At 33.5% G+C, this 23,232-nt stretch overlaps 3 protein-coding genes across 4 annotated transcripts; 2 read left to right on the forward strand and 1 right to left on the reverse strand.

Moving 5' to 3' along the window:
* The first annotated feature begins 93 nt into the window (after window positions 1–93).
* On the forward strand, window positions 94–1,523 carry LOC131844497 (mitochondrial import inner membrane translocase subunit TIM14). Of its 2 annotated transcripts, none has more exons than XM_059193402.1 (3): window positions 94–255; window positions 344–583; window positions 1,141–1,523. In XM_059193402.1, the coding sequence occupies exons 1-3, from the start codon at window positions 253–255 to the stop codon at window positions 1,255–1,257; spliced, it is 360 nt and encodes a 119-aa protein (XP_059049385.1). In that variant the 5' UTR covers window positions 94–252; the 3' UTR covers window positions 1,258–1,523. The 2 variants fall into 2 exon arrangements, with proteins under 2 accessions (XP_059049385.1, XP_059049386.1); XM_059193403.1 differs by having other exon boundaries at window positions 363–583.
* A 2,222-nt stretch (window positions 1,524–3,745) lies between these two features.
* LOC131844499 (growth hormone-regulated TBC protein 1-A) lies at window positions 3,746–9,659 on the reverse strand. The gene is made up of 6 exons (XM_059193406.1): window positions 9,570–9,659; window positions 9,304–9,488; window positions 8,068–8,334; window positions 6,775–6,957; window positions 5,887–6,140; window positions 3,746–4,870 (listed from the first exon to the last, which is right to left on the reverse strand). The coding sequence occupies exons 1-6, from the start codon at window positions 9,587–9,589 to the stop codon at window positions 4,766–4,768; spliced, it is 1,014 nt and encodes a 337-aa protein (XP_059049389.1). The 5' UTR covers window positions 9,590–9,659; the 3' UTR covers window positions 3,746–4,765.
* A 457-nt stretch (window positions 9,660–10,116) lies between these two features.
* LOC131844500 (exocyst complex component 2) lies at window positions 10,117–23,206 on the forward strand. The gene is made up of 17 exons (XM_059193407.1): window positions 10,117–10,397; window positions 10,611–10,763; window positions 11,211–11,403; window positions 11,547–11,658; window positions 12,226–12,385; window positions 12,550–12,764; window positions 12,994–13,109; window positions 13,286–13,422; window positions 13,986–14,209; window positions 14,889–15,056; window positions 15,144–15,296; window positions 15,751–15,945; window positions 20,340–20,500; window positions 21,222–21,453; window positions 21,903–22,087; window positions 22,817–22,876; window positions 22,962–23,206. Exons 1-17 carry the CDS (start codon window positions 10,289–10,291, stop codon window positions 23,044–23,046), a joined length of 2,658 nt encoding a protein of 885 aa, XP_059049390.1. The 5' UTR covers window positions 10,117–10,288; the 3' UTR covers window positions 23,047–23,206.
* Window positions 23,207–23,232: the final 26 nt, after the last annotated feature.

Here is a 23,232-nt window from a genome sequence, read left to right on the forward strand (position 1 = left end):
TGTGCATAGATAGAGGAAACATGCTTAAGATCGTCAGTCTGTTAATAAAATTTGACATTATAGTTGTATGATCTGTAGTAGTTGTTTAGATAATCTGTGTTTTGTCTTTCTGAAATGTCGTTTTTGTAATGTAATATATATTTTTTTCAATATATTGTAATAATTTATTGGAGAAAAGTTCCAAAATGTATTAAAAATAATTTCATAATAACTTACAGTTGTTTCTAGCACAGTCCAAATAAATAAAAAAATATGGTAACTATAACCTAACCTATAATTATATATTGTTATAACTATAACACCAATGAAAGACTGAAAAAAAATTGCTTTTTCTTGTTAATAGGCCAGTACAATTATTGTAGCAGGTTTAGGAATGGCTGCAGTTGGTTTTGCAGGCCGCTATGTACTTAGACAAATCCCTAATGCTTCAGTAAAATTTTCTGAAGCTATGAAGAATTTGCCTAGGTTCGACAGCGAAACATTGGCTAATTCTAAATATTACAAAGGTGGATTTGAACCTAAAATGACGAAAAGAGAAGCGGCATTAATATTGGGAGTCAGCCCCACTGCTGGTAAAGCAAAGGTATTGTAATATTATTGTTTCTATGAACATGTCAAAGGAACTAATGAAGTGTCTGCTGCTGTACAGCAGCAGATAATATGTTGTGATTACTTATTCTGGGAACTAAGATGTCATGCCTCTTTACTCTATAAGTTCTTCATCATCAAACATCTAACTCATACAACATGAATAGCTTACAAATCAAACTGAGACATAACTTTAAACAAAGTCTACCTTGGTAATTGATATTTTTTGAATTTACTTTCTATTTATTTGGTAAGTTGATAATTTTGAAAAGATTTATAATAAGGATCATTATAAAATTTAATTATAATACTAAAATTTAAGTAAATAATTTATTTAAGAAATAGTTTTTGTCAAAGAATATTACCACCTTAATAACAGACCATAGGCTGAGTCAGAACATGTAAAATGAGTGTTAATAAAAATGTGTGTTGATTCTAAAATGTCAGTCATTGTATTGAGTTTTTATTATCAAAATAAATCTAATCTAAATCATATTGATTGAGGCAAAACAAATCTAGTAATATTCAACTTTATATTAAATTACTTTTCAGATAAGGGATGCACACAGACGGGTCATGTTACTGAATCACCCAGACAGAGGAGGATCACCTCTTATTGCTGCAAAAATTAATGAAGCTAAAGATGTCCTTGAAAGTGGTAAATCATAGTTACATAATAGACTGGTATATCATTGTTATTATGTAAGTGGTAGTTTGTGGGTTACCTTCAATCCAAGAAGAAATGCAATGTCAAGGACATTATTACTGATATTAGTTCATTTTCCAGAAATACCTTAGTTAGAACATTTGTAGTAATAAGTTGTTTTATAAAAATGTAAAATATGTCAAAATAAAAAGTACTTTTGAAAGCCAGAAGTTTAAAAAAGTCATTTTAAACTTCTGGCTTTTGGTATGTTCAGTGTTTTGGTATGGTTTTTAAATGTCTATTATTTGCCTTGCACCCTCATGTAGAATCCAATTAACCACTATAGTTTAATAATGACAGTCTTTAACTACATGATTAATATTTATATATTGTTATTACATGCTATGAAAATATTTCTAATAGTAGGGACTTGATCAAGTCAATGTGAACCTATGTCACTCTGTTATGTATTGTTAATATTAATAAAATGAAATCCAAAAGTGATAAATAAAATTCATGTCAACACCTTGATAATCTATTCATTTACAATGAACATCCAAACTTTACTTTTTTCAATTATGGCAATAATTACAACATTGAATCCAGATACAGACAGTAACAACATAGTAGACCATCATCAACACACATTTACACAATGGGAAACTTTGATCAAAAGTTATCTTACAAGAATATGTTTCCAAAAAGTCTTCAATAGCATTACAATATATCATAAGGTAGTAAGAAAACTATATAACTTTGTATTATTCTAGTAATGTGTTATTTTGCAGAAATCAATTTCACTACTAAAATTATTTAAATGATTTTGTTTAATTCCGCTACAATTAGCATGTGTGAGATAACAAATGTTGTATGTAATATCAGTGCAGAAACTTGGCGACGACCTTCTCTAATGGTGATCAAATCCTAAATCTTATTGAGTCTACAGTTCTACACCTAAAATATATACAGATTTTTCTATAGGTTACACTAATATGTCGTTATGTCTGTTTTTACAAACTACTTGTAAGGTCTTATAAAAGTTGTATACCTAATACAATTTGATATATTTAGACAGAAAATTCTCGAAAAAATGTAATATCAAGAGTAGGTATTAATTCTAATCCATATGTTTCATAAACATTTATACATTTTACGGATTCTACATCTATGAACATTATTACATTGAGCATATTCAGTGTATGAAATATTAAAAAAAGCTAGTAGATACATTTGTGGTATCTTTTTGTTAGATTTGGACAAGCTTATTACGTAAATAAATAATACAAAGAAAGTCTTGTTTTTATACACTTTTCACATGAAAACCAAAACAAAATTGTAACATCACAATATATCTATTTGCCTAACAAGTCTTAAATGGCATATAATATAAAAATGATTACATTGTTGAGAATTTAGTACCTACACTTATAGGTACACTCAATTTTATTATGATATACAAAATAGTAATTGCTTAAAATGATATAACGTAAAATACAATATGTATCGTATGAAAATAAAAATATGCCAACCTACTATACAAAATAAATTACAAAACAAAATACTTACAAAAAAAATGCACAGCATCAATCATTATGTACATCAACTATAGTAGACTACTAAGAATGTAGTGATACTAATGCATAAGTTCAAGGCATCGAGGGAGATGCGTTAATAATAAATAGACATTATTCACACCTTTTGCTAGCCATATACCTTACAGATGAACTCCACTTGATGTATTCTTAGAAATCTTTGCTTTTCTTCGTGGTTAAGTGACCTGCAGTTTTATTCCATAACATTTAAATGGACTAATATGTGGTTATATAAGTAGTTAGTAGTAGTTATATATGTAACTATTTAACAGTTACAAGATAAAGTTGCAGCAATGGTAACCGACACTGTCAAATAGCTGCTCAATATTAAGCGACATTTATTTTATACCTATACCATTAACTGAGGCAAATATTTCATTATCATTCAGTATACCAAAAGCACATAAACTCTCAATTGTTAAAAAACCGTTGTAAGTCTTATCTCTGTCGTCCTTTATTATAAAATTATCAATACAGCTTATTTTATCAAGGATATGTTTTTATATATGTACTAAAATTTAATTATATATTTATTATTATAAGCTTTAATCAAATTACTCAATTCAACTCTTTCAATCCTGTCATTTCTTGACTTTCCCATAAGTTACGATTATAATAATAAAAAATGCATTATTCAGTTATATCAAATTATTCACTTTACATTTTTTGATAATTTCTGGTGCATAATATCATCAAGTCAGTTCTTTATATACTTGGTACTTAATAATACTATATTAAAATATAGAAAAATGAAACATGCCTTCAATGCAGCAGAAATCACAAAACCACGGGCGTGTAGTCAAGAGCACAAGCACAACAGTACGTAATAGTATTTGCTCTATTTACCTCTAATGAAAATTCACTTAATAACGAGACCTATAGAACTAGGCCAGGTCGGTTCAACAAAGCAAACGTTTCAAGTAAGTTTCACGTGATCTTTTGCAAATGTGTAAATTTTCTATGCATAGTACCTCAAATTATATACTTTAGGCACTTTTCATACCAAATGCAAAATATAATAAAATATGAATAGTGTCAGAGTATCATATTGATTAGCCAGAAAATTAAGATAAGGCTATGACGTGTGACACAATGTTATATTTCCTAATCATATATGGAATCATTATAACAATTAGTTATCGTCCGGATGGCGGCCGGTGTCTCCAAAGAAGAGAGGGATTTCCCGCATTTTATTACATAAATATACTCTTAATTGCACCAGAATATTTGTTTTTTGATATCTCGGGTGAGAAGAGGTAGTGAATCATTTCATTTTTTCACTGGCAATGTAAGGGTTTTATATAAACTTTTTATTTCGAAAATTCTTAAAATTCTAATCAATTATATTACTTATTGTTCCGTTTTAATATCATTTTATGATGGCATAGCTCTTTTTATGGCAGTCTTCCATATTTGTTTCTCCTGTATTATACGTTATGTAACTGTTGATCGTAATAAATAAATTATAATAAAATATTTTAAAATTTAGAATACTTATTTGTGCATCAGTACACACAAGCAAGAAATATTTAATTATAAGTTCTTTTAAGAATTTACTATAAGATACACATGTTTGAGATTAATACTAACACATGCTACTGTTGGAATTGGATTGAGCTTGTATTACAAGTACACTACTGAAATACAATACATTACAAACATTTATTGCACAACATCAAATAAATTATTGAATTACACTGTTATTACTATGTCACCCTCAATGTTTCTAGTTGAGACCCTAACACTATTCAAAGTTAAATGATTCTGTTGTGCTACATAAGTTACATAGTCACTTCTTCATTTTAGCATATGATATATATAATAAGTATAAATAATTGTTAACAAAATAACAATTTGGTTGTTTCTTGTTTTATTAATTTTCTTGTTCCAACAAGAATGAGATCAATCAAATCTTCCTTGGATTTTACTGTAGATTAATTCATCGCGGCTCCTTCTGCTGCTGTTCCCGGCGTTGTTTGGCAAAGCGGGCTCTCAGTTTGACTATTGTCGTGTTTGATAGTGTTCCAGGTACTTTGAAAATTGACTGCAAAACAGAATTTATATATTTTTAACTTTAATATTTTACCCTTTATCTTTACATAGTATAAAATGAAAACGTTATCGCTTTCTGTACGCTTAGATCTTCTAAATTACGCAACAGATTTTAACGCTGTTTTTAGCAATAGATAAGACTGATTTTAGAAGAAGGTTTAATGTACAATATATGTCCAACCGTGCGAAGACGGCGCGGGTAGCTTTACTAAGCTATACATATACTATAAATAAAAAAACTTCTTTTTCTTGATAGAGTAATTGACAGCTCGTCTTATCATTCTGTGTATACTGTTAACGCAGGCAGGGTTAAATTTCCACATTCATTAATATAAAAAAATGGTCAATTACACGCCTACATGTGATGTTCTTACGCGTATAGGTTACAGCTAGTTATTATTGAAATTAACTATCAATTATTAGTATGTCTGAATCCTGACTTGACCTTTTGACACCACCACTAATTTAATTAGAACTGTTCCAAGTCTTGTATTTGTGATATTGTTCGTAATTTATGCCTTATTTGTATGGCCTTATAAAGCTATGTTATTTATGTGTCATAGACTATATATTAATACGAAAAATTTTAATTCATAAAAATTATTATTTCATTCATAAAAAAAAATATTCATAAAATAATAATTTATTAATAAGCATTCATAATTGTTGATAATATGACTAATAAATATGAAATAAACTAGGGATTAAAATTGTTTTATTATATATAATCTTTATTTCTTGTTTTAATATATAAAACTTCTTTTCGTGACTAATATAAAAGTTAATATATACCTATGATACCATAAGTAATGTAGGTCCCTATTAGTAAAAAAAAAATCGGTTCAGTACATCCAGAGATATCCCTATAACCTCTCAAAATTTACCTCTTTATAATATTAGTAGAGATAATACTCAACAGTATGATTACACATGAAACCAATTCATATAAAGTTGCGGGTGACAGGCTAGTATTGGACTGTTGGTGGTGACATTTCATAATTTACATACCTGCATAAATTCGTGACAATGTAACGCACTGGTATTTTTCACAATAGCCTTAAAACATTCCGCAAGTGTTGTGAAGTCATTGCAGGCCAATATAGTTGCTTGGTTCGACTTTATTAGTGTCAAACAAACTCTGAATAGAATTTTGGAGCCCTCGTAAAAAAGGCAGTCCCAAATCCTGAGAACTGTCTCTATAGGTAAGACTTCTGCAAACAGGCATACAAACCACTTGGTGGTTATTACTGCCCAGGGGAGACCTGCAAATAATAGTTGACATTCATTAGAATCTATACAGGGTTAGTTATAATGAGGATTTACTAGATTTACAGCTGAAGCTCTGCTCAAGTCTGACCCAGTGTTTCATAAAATGTGACATAATCTTTTCAGATATCAAGCAGTAACTAACAATTGTACTGTAAACATTCATATGAAATATGATGATAGAAAAAGTATGGTTTTGGTTTAAGGTACTGTGAGAATAATAAAATTATTCCAGGCAACTATAATTATAAAGATCAACAGATGCTAAGTCAAGAATACTTAAAGGATACATATTGATATCGAAATTGATAAATGGATGAATTTACTTAGAATAAAAACTTCTAAGTAAATACATCCACTTTGAAGGTTCTGAATATGTTTTAGGCATTAACACTGATAATTTTTTCTCTGATCATATTTGCGATCAGTCTTAAGACTTTGAGCACATATGTACTGTGATGCTGACAGTGGCTTCCTATTGGAAGCATCTACTCATCTGCAGCTTAGAGCTACTGCTGGTCATCCAGCTCCAGGATATGATGGCGGTTTAGTCATCTCACATACTGATCTATGGGGAGTTGTCAACACTGATGAATTAAAAAAAAAGGATTGTGTCATTGGTACCCTTACCCAGATTTATCACATGTTGATGTACATCGGGTACTTTAGATTTGACTAGTTCTGATAACACTTCAATGTCAACAATGAGACCATCCATTGTTTTGGTGTAGTAGTCTGGAAGAATCTTCTCCACCAGAACTTTGAGTAACCAAAATGAGGTTTCTTCATTTTTTGTTGCTAAAAAAAGTAGGCCTAAAAATACAAAAAACAATCATATAATCTTAATTTGCCATCTATACACACATATAAATACGGTACATACACCAAAATAACATTTTTTACAATTTTTGTCTGTCTGTCTGTCTGTTTGTTCTGTCTAATCTCTGAAATGGCTGGACCTATTTTGACGGGATTGGCAGGTAGCTGATGTAATAAGGAGTAACTTAGGCTACTTTTATTTTAGAAAAATAAAGTTATATTTCACGCGGACGAAGTCGCGGGTGCAGCTAGTTAATAATAAAGTTAGTGTGCTCTCATCCATAGAGTGATTTTATGCAAAGTTATCCACCTGGATAACTTTGCAACAACAATTAAATTACTCAATATAGATTAATCAGGTGAATAGCCATGATAAATATGACACATCATATACAGTTACAAAATTTGTGTCTTGAGTCAGTATACATCACAGATATATAGATATTAGTGTCAAATTAAGTATGAGGTATCAATGATATTATATATGTTGACTCTACTGTATACCATTGTTGGTATCATGAGTCATAACAGATAAATATAATAACAAAATAGATTACATTCAAATAATGTTTATTCAAATTTCAAATTATAAATGAGTATTTTTATATATATATAAAATATAAAATTGCTAATAATTGGTTATTCTATTAGGGATATCTACTATACTATTTAAGTACTGCTAGATCAGACACATAAGTAATTCTATGTCTATGTGTTTCATCTGAATTAAATATTTCAATGGAAGATTTTAATAGAATATTAATATCTGAGACACAGTTCTTTGTTTCTGTATTTCATCAAAACTATAACATCTAAATGAAACATTTTAATGGAAGATTATATATTATAAACTTGTCAGCCAAACAATTTATGCTGAGCACCAGGGGAGAATGTTAAGTTGAGCATGAAGTTAGGTCAGTTTGCCCATATTAAGTCTGATGGTTTCTAGGAAGAACCACATGGAGGTGGCGTTGATAGGGTATATTCCTAGTAAAGCATTAGTTCTCATTCCTAATATACTCTTTCATAAAAGTAATACTATGCATACTTAATTTGGAGAAAAACACTATATTCCAAAATATTAAAAAAATATTTGATAGTTACCAGCAATATAATTTAGGCCTTGGCAATAGCCCACCACCCTGTTACTGTGTGCATATGCTATGAGGATATTAAACAGATGTGATTGGTGATTGGCCTCCTTTGTGAAATATATGTTGTCGGGAAAAGTGCGGGGCAGGTCAGTCTTCACAAGGTCCACTAGCTCCTTCTCAAAAGGACTATTTAATATTTTATGATATAAATCGGGGGAAACATCTTTCATTTTTTGTGCTTCTGATATAGCCATCCATATTGATGGGCGATGTCCACCTAAAAAGTGTTTACATTATATTACAATGATATATAGTAACCATATTTTAAAGTCTTCTCAAAGTTATTAAATAAAAATATTTTATAGCATTTATGGTTTATCAGTTGCTTTCCAATAGTCACAGATTCAATTCCTTGCACAATAGAAACATTTGTATTCATGAGTATGGCTGTTTGTATAGGTCTGGGTGTTTACTATGTATATTATGTATCTTAATATTATTAATATTATAAATGCAAAAGTTTGTGAGTATGGATGGATGTTTGTTACTGTTTCATGCAAAAACTACGGAGTGGATTTTGATGAAACTTTACAGTAATATAACTTATACATCAGAATAACATGTAGGCTATAAATTATATATGCGGGTGAAACTGTAGGCATTATATTATTATATTATATTAACATTATTATATAATAAAAATGCTGTATTCATAAAAAGGCCAATTATTTAGTTGTCTGAGCGACTTAGTTTATAATAATTTAATTATATAAATAATAGAATAGAATAGAATAGAATAGAAAAATAGAATAGAAAAGACAAGATATATCAACTTTGAGGTAGAAACTAAGATCTAAGTACTTACTAGCACTGTAGATAATTATTTGCTAGGAGCAGTTATCAATTGATAATTTTGCATGTAGATATTGTAGGTTAAAAATCAGCAATAGCATCATATAGGCAGACAGCCTCTGTGGTCTAGTGGTTGGGTACAGTATTCTACTTTCGATGGTTGTGGGTTCGATTTCTCGCACAGTACACATATTTTTATTAATAAGTATGATTGTTTGTATTAGTGTGGGTCTATGTATGTATTTATATAAGTTGTCTAGTACCCATAACACCAGCTCTGCCTTACTTGGTACTAGATGGTGCTGTGTGAATTGTCTAAGAATATTATTATTATTGTAGGACATAACATATCTACAAGATGAGTAAGTAATATTATATAAAAATAAATACTTACTAGGAATACCCTTGCGAACATATCGCTTCACTGTATTATTACGTTTGACCGACTTTCCTTCACCAAGTAGCACACCCCATTTTTGTGCTCTTGAGGCCAAAACTTTCAAATACGCCGAGATGAAGTCCTCATAACTATTATAATCGAAGTCTTCGTGTCTCTCAAACCCATATTCGTCTATATCGCTGAAAAGAATAGGATAGGTAAGTCAAAATAATTAAAGTTAATAAAATAATATGATATTTAATTTGCCATTAAACACACACCTTAAATTAGATTGTGCCATATCGATTAATATTGTCTTTTATAGTACACTCATGATACACCTAATTTTAAATTAGGAATATTAATTGATGATTTGAACACAAAATTAATTTACAGATATTAAATTATGATTGCACTCCGACAAAAAAATTAGTATGAATAAACCTTAACGTATAGTTGACAAATGACAGCCGAAATCACAGAGCAATTAACCGCCACTGTAAGAGGAAGTTTAGTTTAGTAATTAAACTTTATTTATCATTTAAAAGAGCACTTTTGAGAAATTATTTATCATTTTATAAAAATAAAGAACTTATTACAAATGTGAAAAAATACTGTATTGCTCTGAATAACTGAATGGAAAAAATATATAGAGCCATGTTAAGACTTACGTTGACAATTAGAATATTCACATTCTTTCATAGTAAATTTTGTTGGTTTTAATTATTTAATGTATACTTGTTGTAAATGAAGTTTTTTGACAATATTTTGATCTGTGGTGTGTTTAATATGTCAAAAATTAAAACTATAAGCAATAAATATTATTAAATAGTTTCACCTAGTCTGTCCTGTTATGTTTCAAAAATAAAATCTTTTTTTAAGTAATTTTTTTTTATATTACACGTAGTCTGCAAAAAACAATAATTTTTAATATTAATTCATATTTAAACAATTGATAAACTGTTCATTTATTCTTTTATTAAGATAGTATTTAATAAATATGGGTCCACCACCTGTAGTAACTGGCGTTTCTCCAAAAGAAGGCCCTCCAGGAACACGAGTAACAATTCGTGGAGAGTTTTTAGGCACTTCTGCATTTGATTTAATTGGTAAGATAATTTTTTTCACGCACAACGTCCATATCTGTAGTCTAAATACGGAAATGGGAGTCTAATATACAAGATTAACTTTTGAACTAAAGATATTGAAAATGAAATTTAAGGTGTCTCAAATCATCTACCTTTTATTAGTTAGTTAGTTGCATTAAAAACTTTAAATTTCCACTTATTCCTTTTATAGAATTGTATATAATTTGTGAACAGGTTTAAAAATATGCGGGTGTGATTGTTTACTATCGGCTGAATGGAAAAGTAAAAACAAAATAGTGGCTCGTTCAGGGCCATGTAAGGGCCGCGGAGACATCATAGTTACAACCAAGTCTGGCGGAGAGGGCACATCAACGGTACAATTCAGAGGTGAGATCTCTACTAATAATTGACTCTTTCTTAGCTATATATATCCCATTGTACAAATGATTTGTACTTTATTCAAGTTATAAGCTATAAATACTTTTCTTATGGTTATGTTTTGTAGCATAGATAAATGATATTTTTATTTGTTTCTCCTCACAAACATTGTACAACAATACATTGGCAATGAATACATGTATTATTTTGGATAATTAATGCATAAATTTGTTATTACAATCAATTGTTGTGAGAAGCTGGTGTAATACAGATCACCAGATAAATGATTAATATATATAGTGAACAAGTTCAGTGAAAACTACTTTCAGTATTTCATTAGAATCATTTTTATTTTTCTTAATGGTGCAAGATATCTTATATTTTCATTTAGAATAATTGTTAGTTCTGACAGTAGCAGTATAAAAGATTGTCTATTATTCATTTTGTAATTTTCAGGCTATCATGAATCTATAGGACCAGTTAAAGAGAGTGCAGTATGGGTAGAGGAAGCTGCACCACCCTCCCTACCATGGGGTCGGCGGCCCATGTCTCCTACTACATACACCCCACCTGACCCTTTAGGATTGTCTACAGAGGGAGATGATTGCAAGTTCCCTGAGGAAGATTTGCATGAACTGTTTCCAGATGGGTAAAATTTTTAAGGCACAAACTTTAATTTTCAAATTTTCAAAATGGATTAAATTATAAAATATATATTTATTATTGCAATATAGTATATAACTCATTTACTAATACTTATATATACATATAGATGTTTAATAAAAATTTCAGGTCAGGCAATCTGACTGATGAAAACTTCCAACCTGGCTGGTATCTATTAGAACATCACAGCAATACCTCATATGAAGACTTGAAGGCAGGAATGGTGTTTTTGCAAAGGAAGGTGAGCTCAGAATATTCAATAATTATGTCCTAGTTAAATCAGTATAGTAATATCAGTAATATAATATAATTAAAAAAAAAAAGTAGATTCCTGTCCTATTTTAGATTAATTGTATTAATTAAAGTTATGTGCTACAAATTGCTATGATAAAGCCTCCTTGTGTTTAGAACATTTATTTAAAGATATTTTGTAAATATTTTTCTGAGCACAATAAAAGAGTTATATAGTAATTATTAATTGTAAGCAAAAATATCTATATGTAATAAGAATGTAATAGTTGCAAATTTTTAAGGTAAGTATTTTAATTATTTTGTAATGTTTACATACAATGTAATTGTGCTGGTGCAAAACTTTTTTGTGACTCCATAACTAAAAAAAATATATGTAATATCCTATAGTGTGTCCATTCTGGTAAAATAAACCATTTTAATTTATCATTGTATAGAATCTATTATCTTATGGGAATATTTAGAAAACCAGATTCTGGCTTTTGTAACCCTCACTTTCATTTACTCACACAAACTATGTGTTAGTTTGTATTAACACATTTAAATTATTATCAATCAGGTTGAAAGTCAAAAAGAGGGTCACCTTAGTTTTCTGAAAGCTAACACTGGAGCTGTTATGGACCAATTAGATCGTCTTGTATTACTCAAAAATATGTTTGAGGAAGACCAGAGAAAAAATGGCAAAGAACCACTGCCAAGTTTACAAGCTGCCATAGAAGGTATGGAGTTCCAAATTTTAGTAAACAATCAAATATTACTAATTATTATATAACAATCACTAGATCTACTTAGTACATTGTAACCATGAGTTCCCACTCTAATACCTACCATAAACATTTTTTCCCCTGTGGTTTGTACTATTTCTGTTCCTTTATTATTCCAGAATCGATCACATTGGCTGATTCTCTTTTTTCTGAAATACTGTCACGTAAAGAAAATGCAGATAAAACCCGAGAAGCTCTGTCGCTGCTTATGCGACATAAATTTCTTTTTCAGCTACCAGCATCCATTGATAATAACATAAAGAAAAAGGAGTATGATTTAGTAGTCAATGACTATACGAGAGTTAAAAACCTATTTGGAAATACTGATATTAAGGTATTGTCATATAAACACAAAATAATATTCATTCATTTTGAAGTTCCAGTATGTGTAATTTAAAGATAATTTAGTATATTGCCATTTTTAAATCTCAAATAACTATATTAAATATTCGATTGATGATTAAATGAGGAAGAAAAACTCTGGAATATTGATTCCAAACAGACAAACTATACAATATGTATAGTAGTCATAATAATGTATAACAATGTTTTGTATTTTGTAGTTATTCCAAAAAATTCTAGCTGAAATAGACAAAAAAATTGAAGACTTGAAAGAGAAGCTACACACAAGGATGAAGACAATGCCTATTAATGTACAAGAACAAATAAAATATATAAAGTATGTATTACTACTATAAGTATTTTAAGTTTAAATTTGAATATGTGTGTGCTTTTATTTATCTAAATACATTAATAGTCATTCAACCAAAGAAGTAAAACAGATACAAATTCATTACTTATTTTAATGGAAATCATCCAGAAATTACTTAAATCAAGGTTTTATTTTGATTTTAGGCTATTAGTGAGTTTGAACTGGGAAGGGGATGCGGCATGGGTAGCCATTATTAGTCGAAAAGAATACCTAATGAATCTTATGAACAAAGTCAAGGACCACTTTAAACAAAAGGAAGAACAAGAATTAAGTGACAAAGGTAACATATGTTTCTTTTAATATAGTTCTTTTCAGATATAAATGTATTCTATGAGCAAGAGGTTTTATAGGTTCATAAAATTTTATCTTTAGAATAATTCCAGTATTAACTAACTTGAAACTTTAAAAAATTACAGTTAAGTTCAAGTTTAAATGTGATAGAAGTGCGTATGTAGGCACTTGCAAGTTGAAGGAGAGCTCAGCTCAAATAATAGTTAACAAAGGAATAGGATTTATTAAAAAAAGTATTTCTTAGAATCAAATAAGACTCGGTTCTGGTGGTAATCTATGGTGATAGAAGTAGGCAAGCGCCACGCAGTGGGCAAGGCTCATAGCTCGTAGAACAGATGGCAGTAGGGGTAGTAGAGTCCTCGAATTGTCGACGGACCGGAAGACACAACGCGGGAAGGCCTCCAACAAGGGGACCGACGATCTGGTCGAGATCGCTGAGAAGGTCGGATGCGAGCAGCGCAGGACCGATCGTCGTGGAGACTTTTGGGGAGGATTTTATTCAGCAGTGGACTTTGGACTTATTCCGGGGTGAAATGTTGAATGATGATGCAGGGAAGCGCAAGTCGAAAGAGAGCTCTGAGGGCGCGTGGTGGGCGGCGTGCGCGGAGTGCGCGCGGTGCGCGGGCGGGCTGAGTGCGGTGCGCGCGGCGTGGTGCGCGGCCGCCTGCGGGGCGCTCGCCGCGCACCTGCACGCCCTGTGGCCGCTCGCCCGCCGCTACTTCGCGCGGGACCTCGCCGGCGAGCCAGCCGCGCCCGGCCGCCACGAACAACTCAAGGTACCCGATATCTACGACCCGCAAAATCTCCATCGTTCACATCTTACTAATAGTGTAGCGCGATGGTTGGATGGTTGTCGCTACTAAATTTATTTGTCTGCCACATGGTACAGTTTGGATCTTACTAACTAATAAAAGTTCATGACATGCAGCACCTCGTATGGGTATGCGAATGTTGAAATGATATCGTAATAAATAAATCTAATATAAAATTATGTACATTTATAAATGTCATTATCCTCCAAATACATTTAAATATTTATATAAATTAATTCGACATGTAAATCGAAATTGTTATTAATAAGCTGATTAATAACAATTTAGATTTACAGGTTGAATGATTGTACTACATTAACAAGTTTATTTAGTCTTGTGCTACATCGCTTAACGTAGACTGACTCCACAGTGAACTTAAATCGAAGTTATGTTGTGACCTAAACTAATAGACAGGTGACAGGTGCCAAGTGTTGACAGAAATATTACAAGTGAAGGCACAATATTGTAAATGTGGAAGATTGTTATACTTTCAATTAAAAACTACTGAATGGATTTTAAAGGAATTTTACAATAATATAGTTTATACATCAGAATAACACATAAGCGACTTTCACACGGGTGAAAACGCGGCCACAATAAGTATAATTATTACATGTAATGTCAATGTATGTGATGTGAACAGGAAATGATAATAGCAGCGGTGGAGCAGTTCTCGTCACAAATGCGCACGTGCCTGATGTGCGGCGGCGGCGCGGTGTCGGCCGACACGCTGCGGCTGCGGCTCGTCGCCAACCTGCGCAGTCTGCGGGAGGCCTACGACTCGCTGCTCAAACTAGATTTGCCCTCACAGGTATATTTTTGTTACCTGTTTATGCAACGCAAAGGAAGATAATGTGTTTATCAGACTACTATATATGTACGTTGTTGTTGTTTACAGCCATTAAGCGTGGTAGAGAAAGTTATATTCGATTACCGGGTGTATGGGATGACTTGCTTCCTACAACGCGCACACAAGCGTGTTAAGGCGCTCGCAGACAAGGAAACGTGGAAAATTGAAGAGTACACCGATTATGGTGCTATTACCAAACTTGTAAGTATTAGTTAGATAGCATTGCCTTCCGGGAGAGAGACAGGGAATGATTAGACAGTATGCAGTTATATGCAGTTTACTATGGTACAAATTATACTGTACTTAAGTAACAGTGTATACAGCTATCTGCTCTTCATGGCATTGTAGTGTCTCTACAGACAGATCTTAGGGGCTATCTCCTAACTCTTTGTCTATTTTCTCTTAAATATAGCATATACTTGAAACCTGGAAGAAATATTATGCAAGTATTTGTAAAGAAATATTTAAATATTTCTAATCACTTGGTTAGTACCGATAGTAGGCTCTGCTTAGGACTGGATTGCGCTGTAAATTATCCTTTGTTTGTCTATTGTAATTCTTTATGTTCGACTCGTAGTCCAAATAGGTCTCATTTTATCTGTGTGGATGCAATGCATGTATATACATGTATCAACGAGCGTGGTGGTGTCGACAGCCGCATCTGTTGGAGACGTACACCCGGGAGGCGCTGTCGGCGATCCACAAGTGCGTGGCGACGGGCGGCCGGCGCGAGGGCGCGCTGCTGGCCGCGGGCGGCGAGCCGGCCGCAGAGCTGCTCCGCCACACGCAGCTCACGCTGCTCGCGTACGTCGCCGCGCTGCACCGCCTCGCGCTGCAGCACGCCGACCAGGTACGCTCCGCCACACGCAGCTCACGCTGCTCGCGTACGTCGCCGCGCTGCACCGCCTCGCGCTGCAGCACGCCGACCAGGTACGCTCCGCCACACGCAGCTCACGCTGCTCGCGTACGTCGCCGCGCTGCACCGCCTCGCGCTGCAGCACGCCGACCAGGTACGCTCCGCCACACGCAGCTCACGCTGCTCGCGTACGTCGCCGCGCTGCACCGCCTCGCGCTGCAGCACGCCGACCAGGTACGCTCCGCCACACGCAGCTCACGCTGCTCGCGTACGTCGCCGCGCTGCACCGCCTCGCGCTGCAGCACGCCGACCAGGTACGCTCCGCCACACGCAGCTCACGCTGCTCGCGTACGTCGCCGCGCTGCACCGCCTCGCGCTGCAGCACGCCGACCAGGTACGCTCCGCCACACGCAGCTCACGCTGCTCGCGTACGTCGCCGCGCTGCACCGCCTCGCGCTGCAGCACGCCGACCAGGTACGCTCCGCCACACGCAGCTCACGCTGCTCGAGTACGTCGCCGCGCTGCACCGCCTCGCGCTGCAGCACGCCGACCAGGTACGCTCCGCCACACGCAGCTCACGCTGCTCGCGTACGTCGCCGCGCTGCACCGCCTCGCGCTGCAGCACGCCGACCAAGTACGCCTTTAGTACGCTAGGTTTATAACGCCTCTATCGACTCTACAACGGCATGCACCGCGTGCCAACTCGCTGCGCATATCTCATTTCGCATACAAATTTTATTTTTAAAAGGCCTTTCATGGAATTGTTATAACAATTCCGTTTATTTAACCAGTGGCACTCAATGAGGAAATAGCCATTATTATTGCTAAAAGTTGCATATAGATGGCGTGATTGGTATCGATGGAATTCTTCATAGTTTTGCAAACGTTTTAAAAAACAAAACTGTGTTTTCAAAAAGTTTAATCCATTTTTAAAAAAATATATATACATGTTAAAATGAAATAATGCGTTTAGAAAAGTAATTTTCATATATTTACTCATTTTGTTATTTTCCAGTACTTAATTACACTTTAATCAGTGCTAATACGGGGCTCAATGTTTTCAAAATGCTTTCATAGATGGCATTGTTGTCATTTGTATCGGCCTAATTAAATGTCTTTTTTATATTTTCCAATAATAAGCACTTAATATATTATTATTGTAAATTAAACATATAAAAAAAGTTTAAGTAAATTAAAAATAGCCGAACAAGCAAATAATACTATTTCCAATAATACTTATGTATGAAGTGTTGTCATATTAAAAATAAATACATGTATTATCGATTTTTTTTAATAATCGATAACAGGATTTTATTACAGCGCATTATTCGATGATGCTTTTAATGAGTCGTTGTGAACAGTAAATTTTCATTATTTTGTATTAAGTATAGCAGTATTCCGTTTCAAAGAACGGAATATAGTAGTACATTATTAGTGTCGTTGGTTATTTACATTTGTACTGAAAAATCGATTACATAATAATTTAAAATATCGAGTACGAATCGTAGCTGTCTTCGAATACTGGCAACTGGTAAGATTAAAATAGTTTTAAAAAAAGAGAGAAATCGACCCTAACTCGAATACCATAAAGTTTATTTTCCTTTCTCATTAATATCATAGCAGTTTGTTTTTAACTTGCGTATGACTCTGTGGTATGATGTTTAACGTGTATTGTTATTGTACGGTGCATACATTTCAAAAATTATATTTTAATGTAGGTACAAACATTTCTTTCATACATTTCATACATGTCAAAAATTATCTTTTAATGTAGGTACATACATTTCTTTCATACATTTCATACATGTCAAAAATATCTTTTAATGTAGGTACATACATTTATTTCATACATTTCATACATTTCAAAAATGAACTTTTTATGTAGGTACATACATTGTTTTCATACATCTCATACATTTCAAAAATTATATTTTAATGTACATACATTTCTTTCATACATTTCATACATTTCAAAAATGAACTTTTTATGTAGGTACATTCATTTCTTTCATACATCTCATACATTTCAAAAATTATATTTTAATGTAGGTACATACATTACTTTCATACATTTCAAAAATTATATTTTAATGTAGGTACATACATTTCTTTCATACATTTCATACATGTCAAAAATTATCTTTTAATGTAGGTACATACATTTCTTTCATACATTTCATACATGTCAAAAATTATCTTTTAATGTAGGTACATACATTTCTTTCATACATTTCATACATTTCAAAAATGAACTTTTTATGTAGGTACATACATTGTTTTCATACATCTCATACATTTCAAAAATTATATTTTAATGTAGGTACATACATTTCTTTCATACATTTCATACATTTCAAAAATGAACTTTTTATGTAGGTACATACATTTCTTTCATACATTTCATACATGTCAAAAATTATCTTTTAATGTAGGTCCTTACATTTCATACATTTCAAAAATTATCTTTTAATGTAGGTACATAACACCCCATGTCAGACCCCTTATATTTGGAAGAAACTTAAAAATAATGCCAAAAATATTAGATGAATATATTTTTAATACGAATATTGTTTTATTTTTGTTCATCAACTTTATCCCTCACTAACAATACTAGTAGTAGTACATAACCTGGTTTATACCGCTAAAGATATTGAAAGATATACGAGTAATTCAGAATGTTATCAAGTTCAAAATAAGCACACATTACTTGCTTAGATAACAGAGTAATATTACTAGTAATAAAAACATTTGTAATACCCATATGTATACTACGTATGTATAGTAAGTACTTACGCTGCGGCGCCGTGAGACTCGTCTAAGTACTTCATCTACTCATCTACGCGCGGTAACCGCGCCGACCGACCAATAGGATAGCGCCTCTCGTGTTTCCAGAAAGTTCGCGACTAACGGACGATATAGTAGTAAGGCAATGAGTGTCCCAGTGATATCATTATAATATTTTCTCGTTAAATTTTATTGTAATATACACAATTTCGCACTAAATAACGTGTTACCCCGTTACACATTTCTAATAATGAAAAACCTAGACCGACCCTGTTCACTTAATCTTACAAGATCTGACTTTAAAAATTGCGATATCCTCATATAGCCTTTCATTTCCCCTTTCAATACTTTTTCGCATTAAAAAGTAGCCTTTCTCAGGGTCTACATTATCTGTCTACCAAATTTCAATTAAATCAGTTCAGTAGTTTTGGCGTGAAAGCGAGACAAACAGACAGACTGAGTTACTTTAGCATTTATAATATTTGTAAGAATATCGCTATTAAAAATAGGGGTTGGTGAAAGACGGGTGAAAATTTAGGCGTGTATGTATTTTCAATGTAACATTATAAATAAATAAAAAATTGTCCATAATACAAAAAATATTTTTTCGGGGTAGGCCACCCCTATGACTTAGGGGTATAAAAAATAGATAACAACCCTACCTCAGACCTGGGAAGTATACATATCAAATTTCATCAAAATGTGGGAGAAATATGGCAACTAACACTGTGATACAAAATTTATATATAAGATATAGCGGAATTCTCATTAGGTAAAAGAGGGGTACATCGTAGAATACATGAGGTATATACCAGTAAATTAATTGTAGCTAAAATCAGTCTCATACATATAACGATTGAAATAAAAAATCGTATAGCCCGATTTTGATACGTACGAGTATAAACGTATCAAAATCAGGCTGTACGTATAGCGCAGACGCGTTACAACATATCAAAAAAAATAGGCATGGAATGTAAAATAAACCATAACACAATAGGTATATACATTGGCACATAAGCCATATCTGCAGAGTGTCGGCTAACGATATTATACCTACACATTTACATTGAATCTTGAATCGTCCCTAATGAGGTACATGATACAGTTACCTACATATCTATTATATACATATCTTTGCAAAACAGATGTCATGTAGACTGAATTCACTGCCATCTATTTTCATGCTTTGTTACTAAGCACCCACTAGTAATCCGAACTGCTTCAGATCTAGCGACATCTAGCGGCTACGGTGGCGAAATAAAATAGCCCGAAGAATAGCCCGAGTTAGGAAGGAACCATTTTCTTGTATGGGATGGGGTATCTGTATGTAATATTATGTTATCTGTGATTTAACTGACTCTATGTAACTGAAATGGAAATCACACTGATTGTTACAAATTAGTAATCAGAATAATAACAAACAGTATAACTGACTCTGCTATCATGATGCCCGTAGTAACCATCATGCATTGTCATTTCTGAAATCTAAATTACTAACCTATAATTTTATTAACATATGAAATATACTCTACTCATATCACAATCTACATAGTAAGCTACTCAGAAATAAATGTTTACAACAGTATAAATACATCGATATCCAGGACTTTAACAACACGAGCCTATCCGTGGCGCTAGACCAGCCCTTGGACGAAAGCGTGGGCGGGGCAGAGAGTGGCTGGCAGCGTCGTTTGCTGGTGGCGGCTGCTAACGCGCAGTACACTCGCCGTGTAACGCTGCAAAACATCGCCACCGACTTCAACACGTGAGGAACAATTACACACTATTGTTTTTTGTTGGTGATTAAGTCTGCTTACGACTTGGTGATATTTAGTCCTGCTTCATCTGATAGTAACACCTACGACCGACCGCACTTACCTATATAAAACATCCATCATTAACTTACCGCCACCTACCCTGTTCTTATTTTTATTTCTCTATCCACCCAAAGGTAGTCTGGAAGAGATTGCTTAGCGATAAGACCGCCTTTTGTATCAGTTAATGTATATTTTCTATTTTAATTGTTTTTGATTTTGTTCTGTAATCGGTCAATATAGAGTATATGTAAATAAATAAATAAAAAATAACTTCAAGGCTAAGTCATATTTGTCTAGGATTACAAGCAAATGAGAATACATTTTTTAGCAGTAGTTACAGGCTTATCAAGATGCATATCTCCTTCAAAGATCTCTATGCTTCTATTAAAATTAAAGATCGATACTGCATTGATGTTCCCAAGAACGGAAACTTAATGTCTAGAGATGTGTTTGTGGCTTATCTATTCCACTATTTATTATCTGTTTTGCAACCTAAGCTCTTCAAAATACTAATTATAGTTTAATACTCATTCCTCCTCTGTACAAACTCTTACAAAATAAGCCTTATATGTACGATGGGTTATTATGACAATGGTGATAATTTTTACTCACAATACTATGTTGTTATTATCGTGAATAATAATAGAAGAAAAATATCAAATTCACCAGGTTCGGATTGCCGAATCCGAGTCAAGCGCTACAGGCGTGTAAGGACGCGCTGGGCAACCTGGAAAGTACGATCGCAGAAACGTACTTGGAGCACAAGGGAGACCCACTGGTCGGCACCATCGAGCCCAGTATGTACATGGGCCACCAGCGGATCGACACTAACGACCTGCCGAACGACGCAAGGCCATACCTCTACGAGATCATAAACAACCTCATCGCCGTTCATGCAGAGGTTGGTACCGCTCGTAACTACGCACGATTTCAGAGATTTGGATTATTTTTTCTTCTTTATTGGGTACATGAATCCAATATCTACAGATCGAACCAACTGTAAATTTCGATGATTTTGATGATAAATATTGAGGATTAAAGGTCTGTCTTTATTTTATTGGTTAAAAATATACTTTTGTCTAGTCATTTATAAATATTGATACACATGGATTTGCAACCACACTTAATTTAACCGTAAAGTTTAAGATGCAAGGATGATGTGTGAGCTTCGTGTTTTGTATGGAATGCAATGTGTGAGGCGCAATGCGTGCACGATGTAGTTGTTGTGTCATGTGTATTGCCGTTATGTTGCCGTTTGTGAGACGTTGTGGTGACATATGCAAGATGGTGTGGTGAAGTGTACGGTACGTGCGAGACTGTGGTGACGTGTGCGGTGCGTGTGGAGTGCAGGTGGACAGCGTGTGCGGGGCGGCGGCGGCGCGGTACGTGCGCGACGTGTGCGAGACGGTGTGCGAGGAGGTGGCCCGACTGGGCGCGTGTTCTCCGCGGGCGTCGCGCTCCGCTGCCTTCCTCGCGCGGCTCGAGTGCACGCTACTGCGGTTAGCCTGCGCCTCGCATCTCACGCACAAGGCAGAGTAAGTCACGTGTATTCTCTGTATTCTTAATATTCATGTAGTTCTAGTAATTAGAGGTCATGTCAACTGTAAACTAAAATTAATTTTAGTTTTGTTGAATCGATGTCGTTGACGAACTAAAATTAGTGGATTAATTTTAGTTTGTCAACGACGTTTCTATTAATTCAGAAATAATTTATATGTATATATGAAAATGAAACCCAACTACCCGTGGTCACGGTATCACATGTGAACGGTTAACCTTTCACGTGTGATGCCGTGACCACCTTCGTTAAAACTTTTTTTTTGTTGTGTTTGTTATTGTCGGGAGTAGATTCTTGTAAAAGAAAAATAGTAAGAAATAGACCGACTTTTTAAAATTCAATGTTCATTGTTAAGACAGGGTAATATCGATCTGGTCAGCTAGTAAGAAAAATAAATATAAAGTTATTGCTCAGTTGAAACTTGGTATTACATATAGATTTAATTGTGATGATCGCTCTCATCTCATACATTTACATAATGTACCTTATTTCTATTACGAAAGTAATTTGTACCATTTATTAATTCGATTGGTCCTTCGAAATGTGTAAAATATTCCAAGATAGAAAGTATTATCGCTCACCGTATTTTCTAAAGCCTATTAAAAATCACATGTGTATTAAGAGAAGTGTATAAACGCGATAAAGTTACGATGGAAGTATTCTTCAGTATTGAGAAAATCAATACAATTATATTGGTTTGTTACAGAAACTATCTACAGGAGGCATTAGCTGGTATTCCACCTTTAGAAAATGAAGAGGACAAGAAGTAAGTGTATACTTTTACTCAAGAAATCTTTTATGTTATCAAAAAATAAATTTTAGATATACAAATATATTCTCTTTTTTTTTAGACAAATGGATATCGTTGTGGAAGGATTTAAGAAACGTATGGAGCTACAATTAGCAAGCCTTAACTGCAATATGGAGATTATTTAATAAATACACACCTTTTTCTTTACTTTTCTCAGTGTAAGCTTTAAATTAGTGATATACAATACTTTCTAAAAGCGGCGTTATGGTTATAAAGTTATGTTATTTTACGTGTAAGTTACTATATTATTATACTCTACTTATATTAAAACATGCATTTAAATATAAAATAATGAATAGAGTTATTGTTAT

This window comes from Achroia grisella, unplaced genomic scaffold (genome assembly GCF_030625045.1).
Source record: "Achroia grisella isolate CSIRO2021 unplaced genomic scaffold, CSIRO_AGI_Agris_v1 utg402, whole genome shotgun sequence".
NCBI classification, from domain to species: domain Eukaryota; kingdom Metazoa; phylum Arthropoda; class Insecta; order Lepidoptera; family Pyralidae; genus Achroia; species Achroia grisella.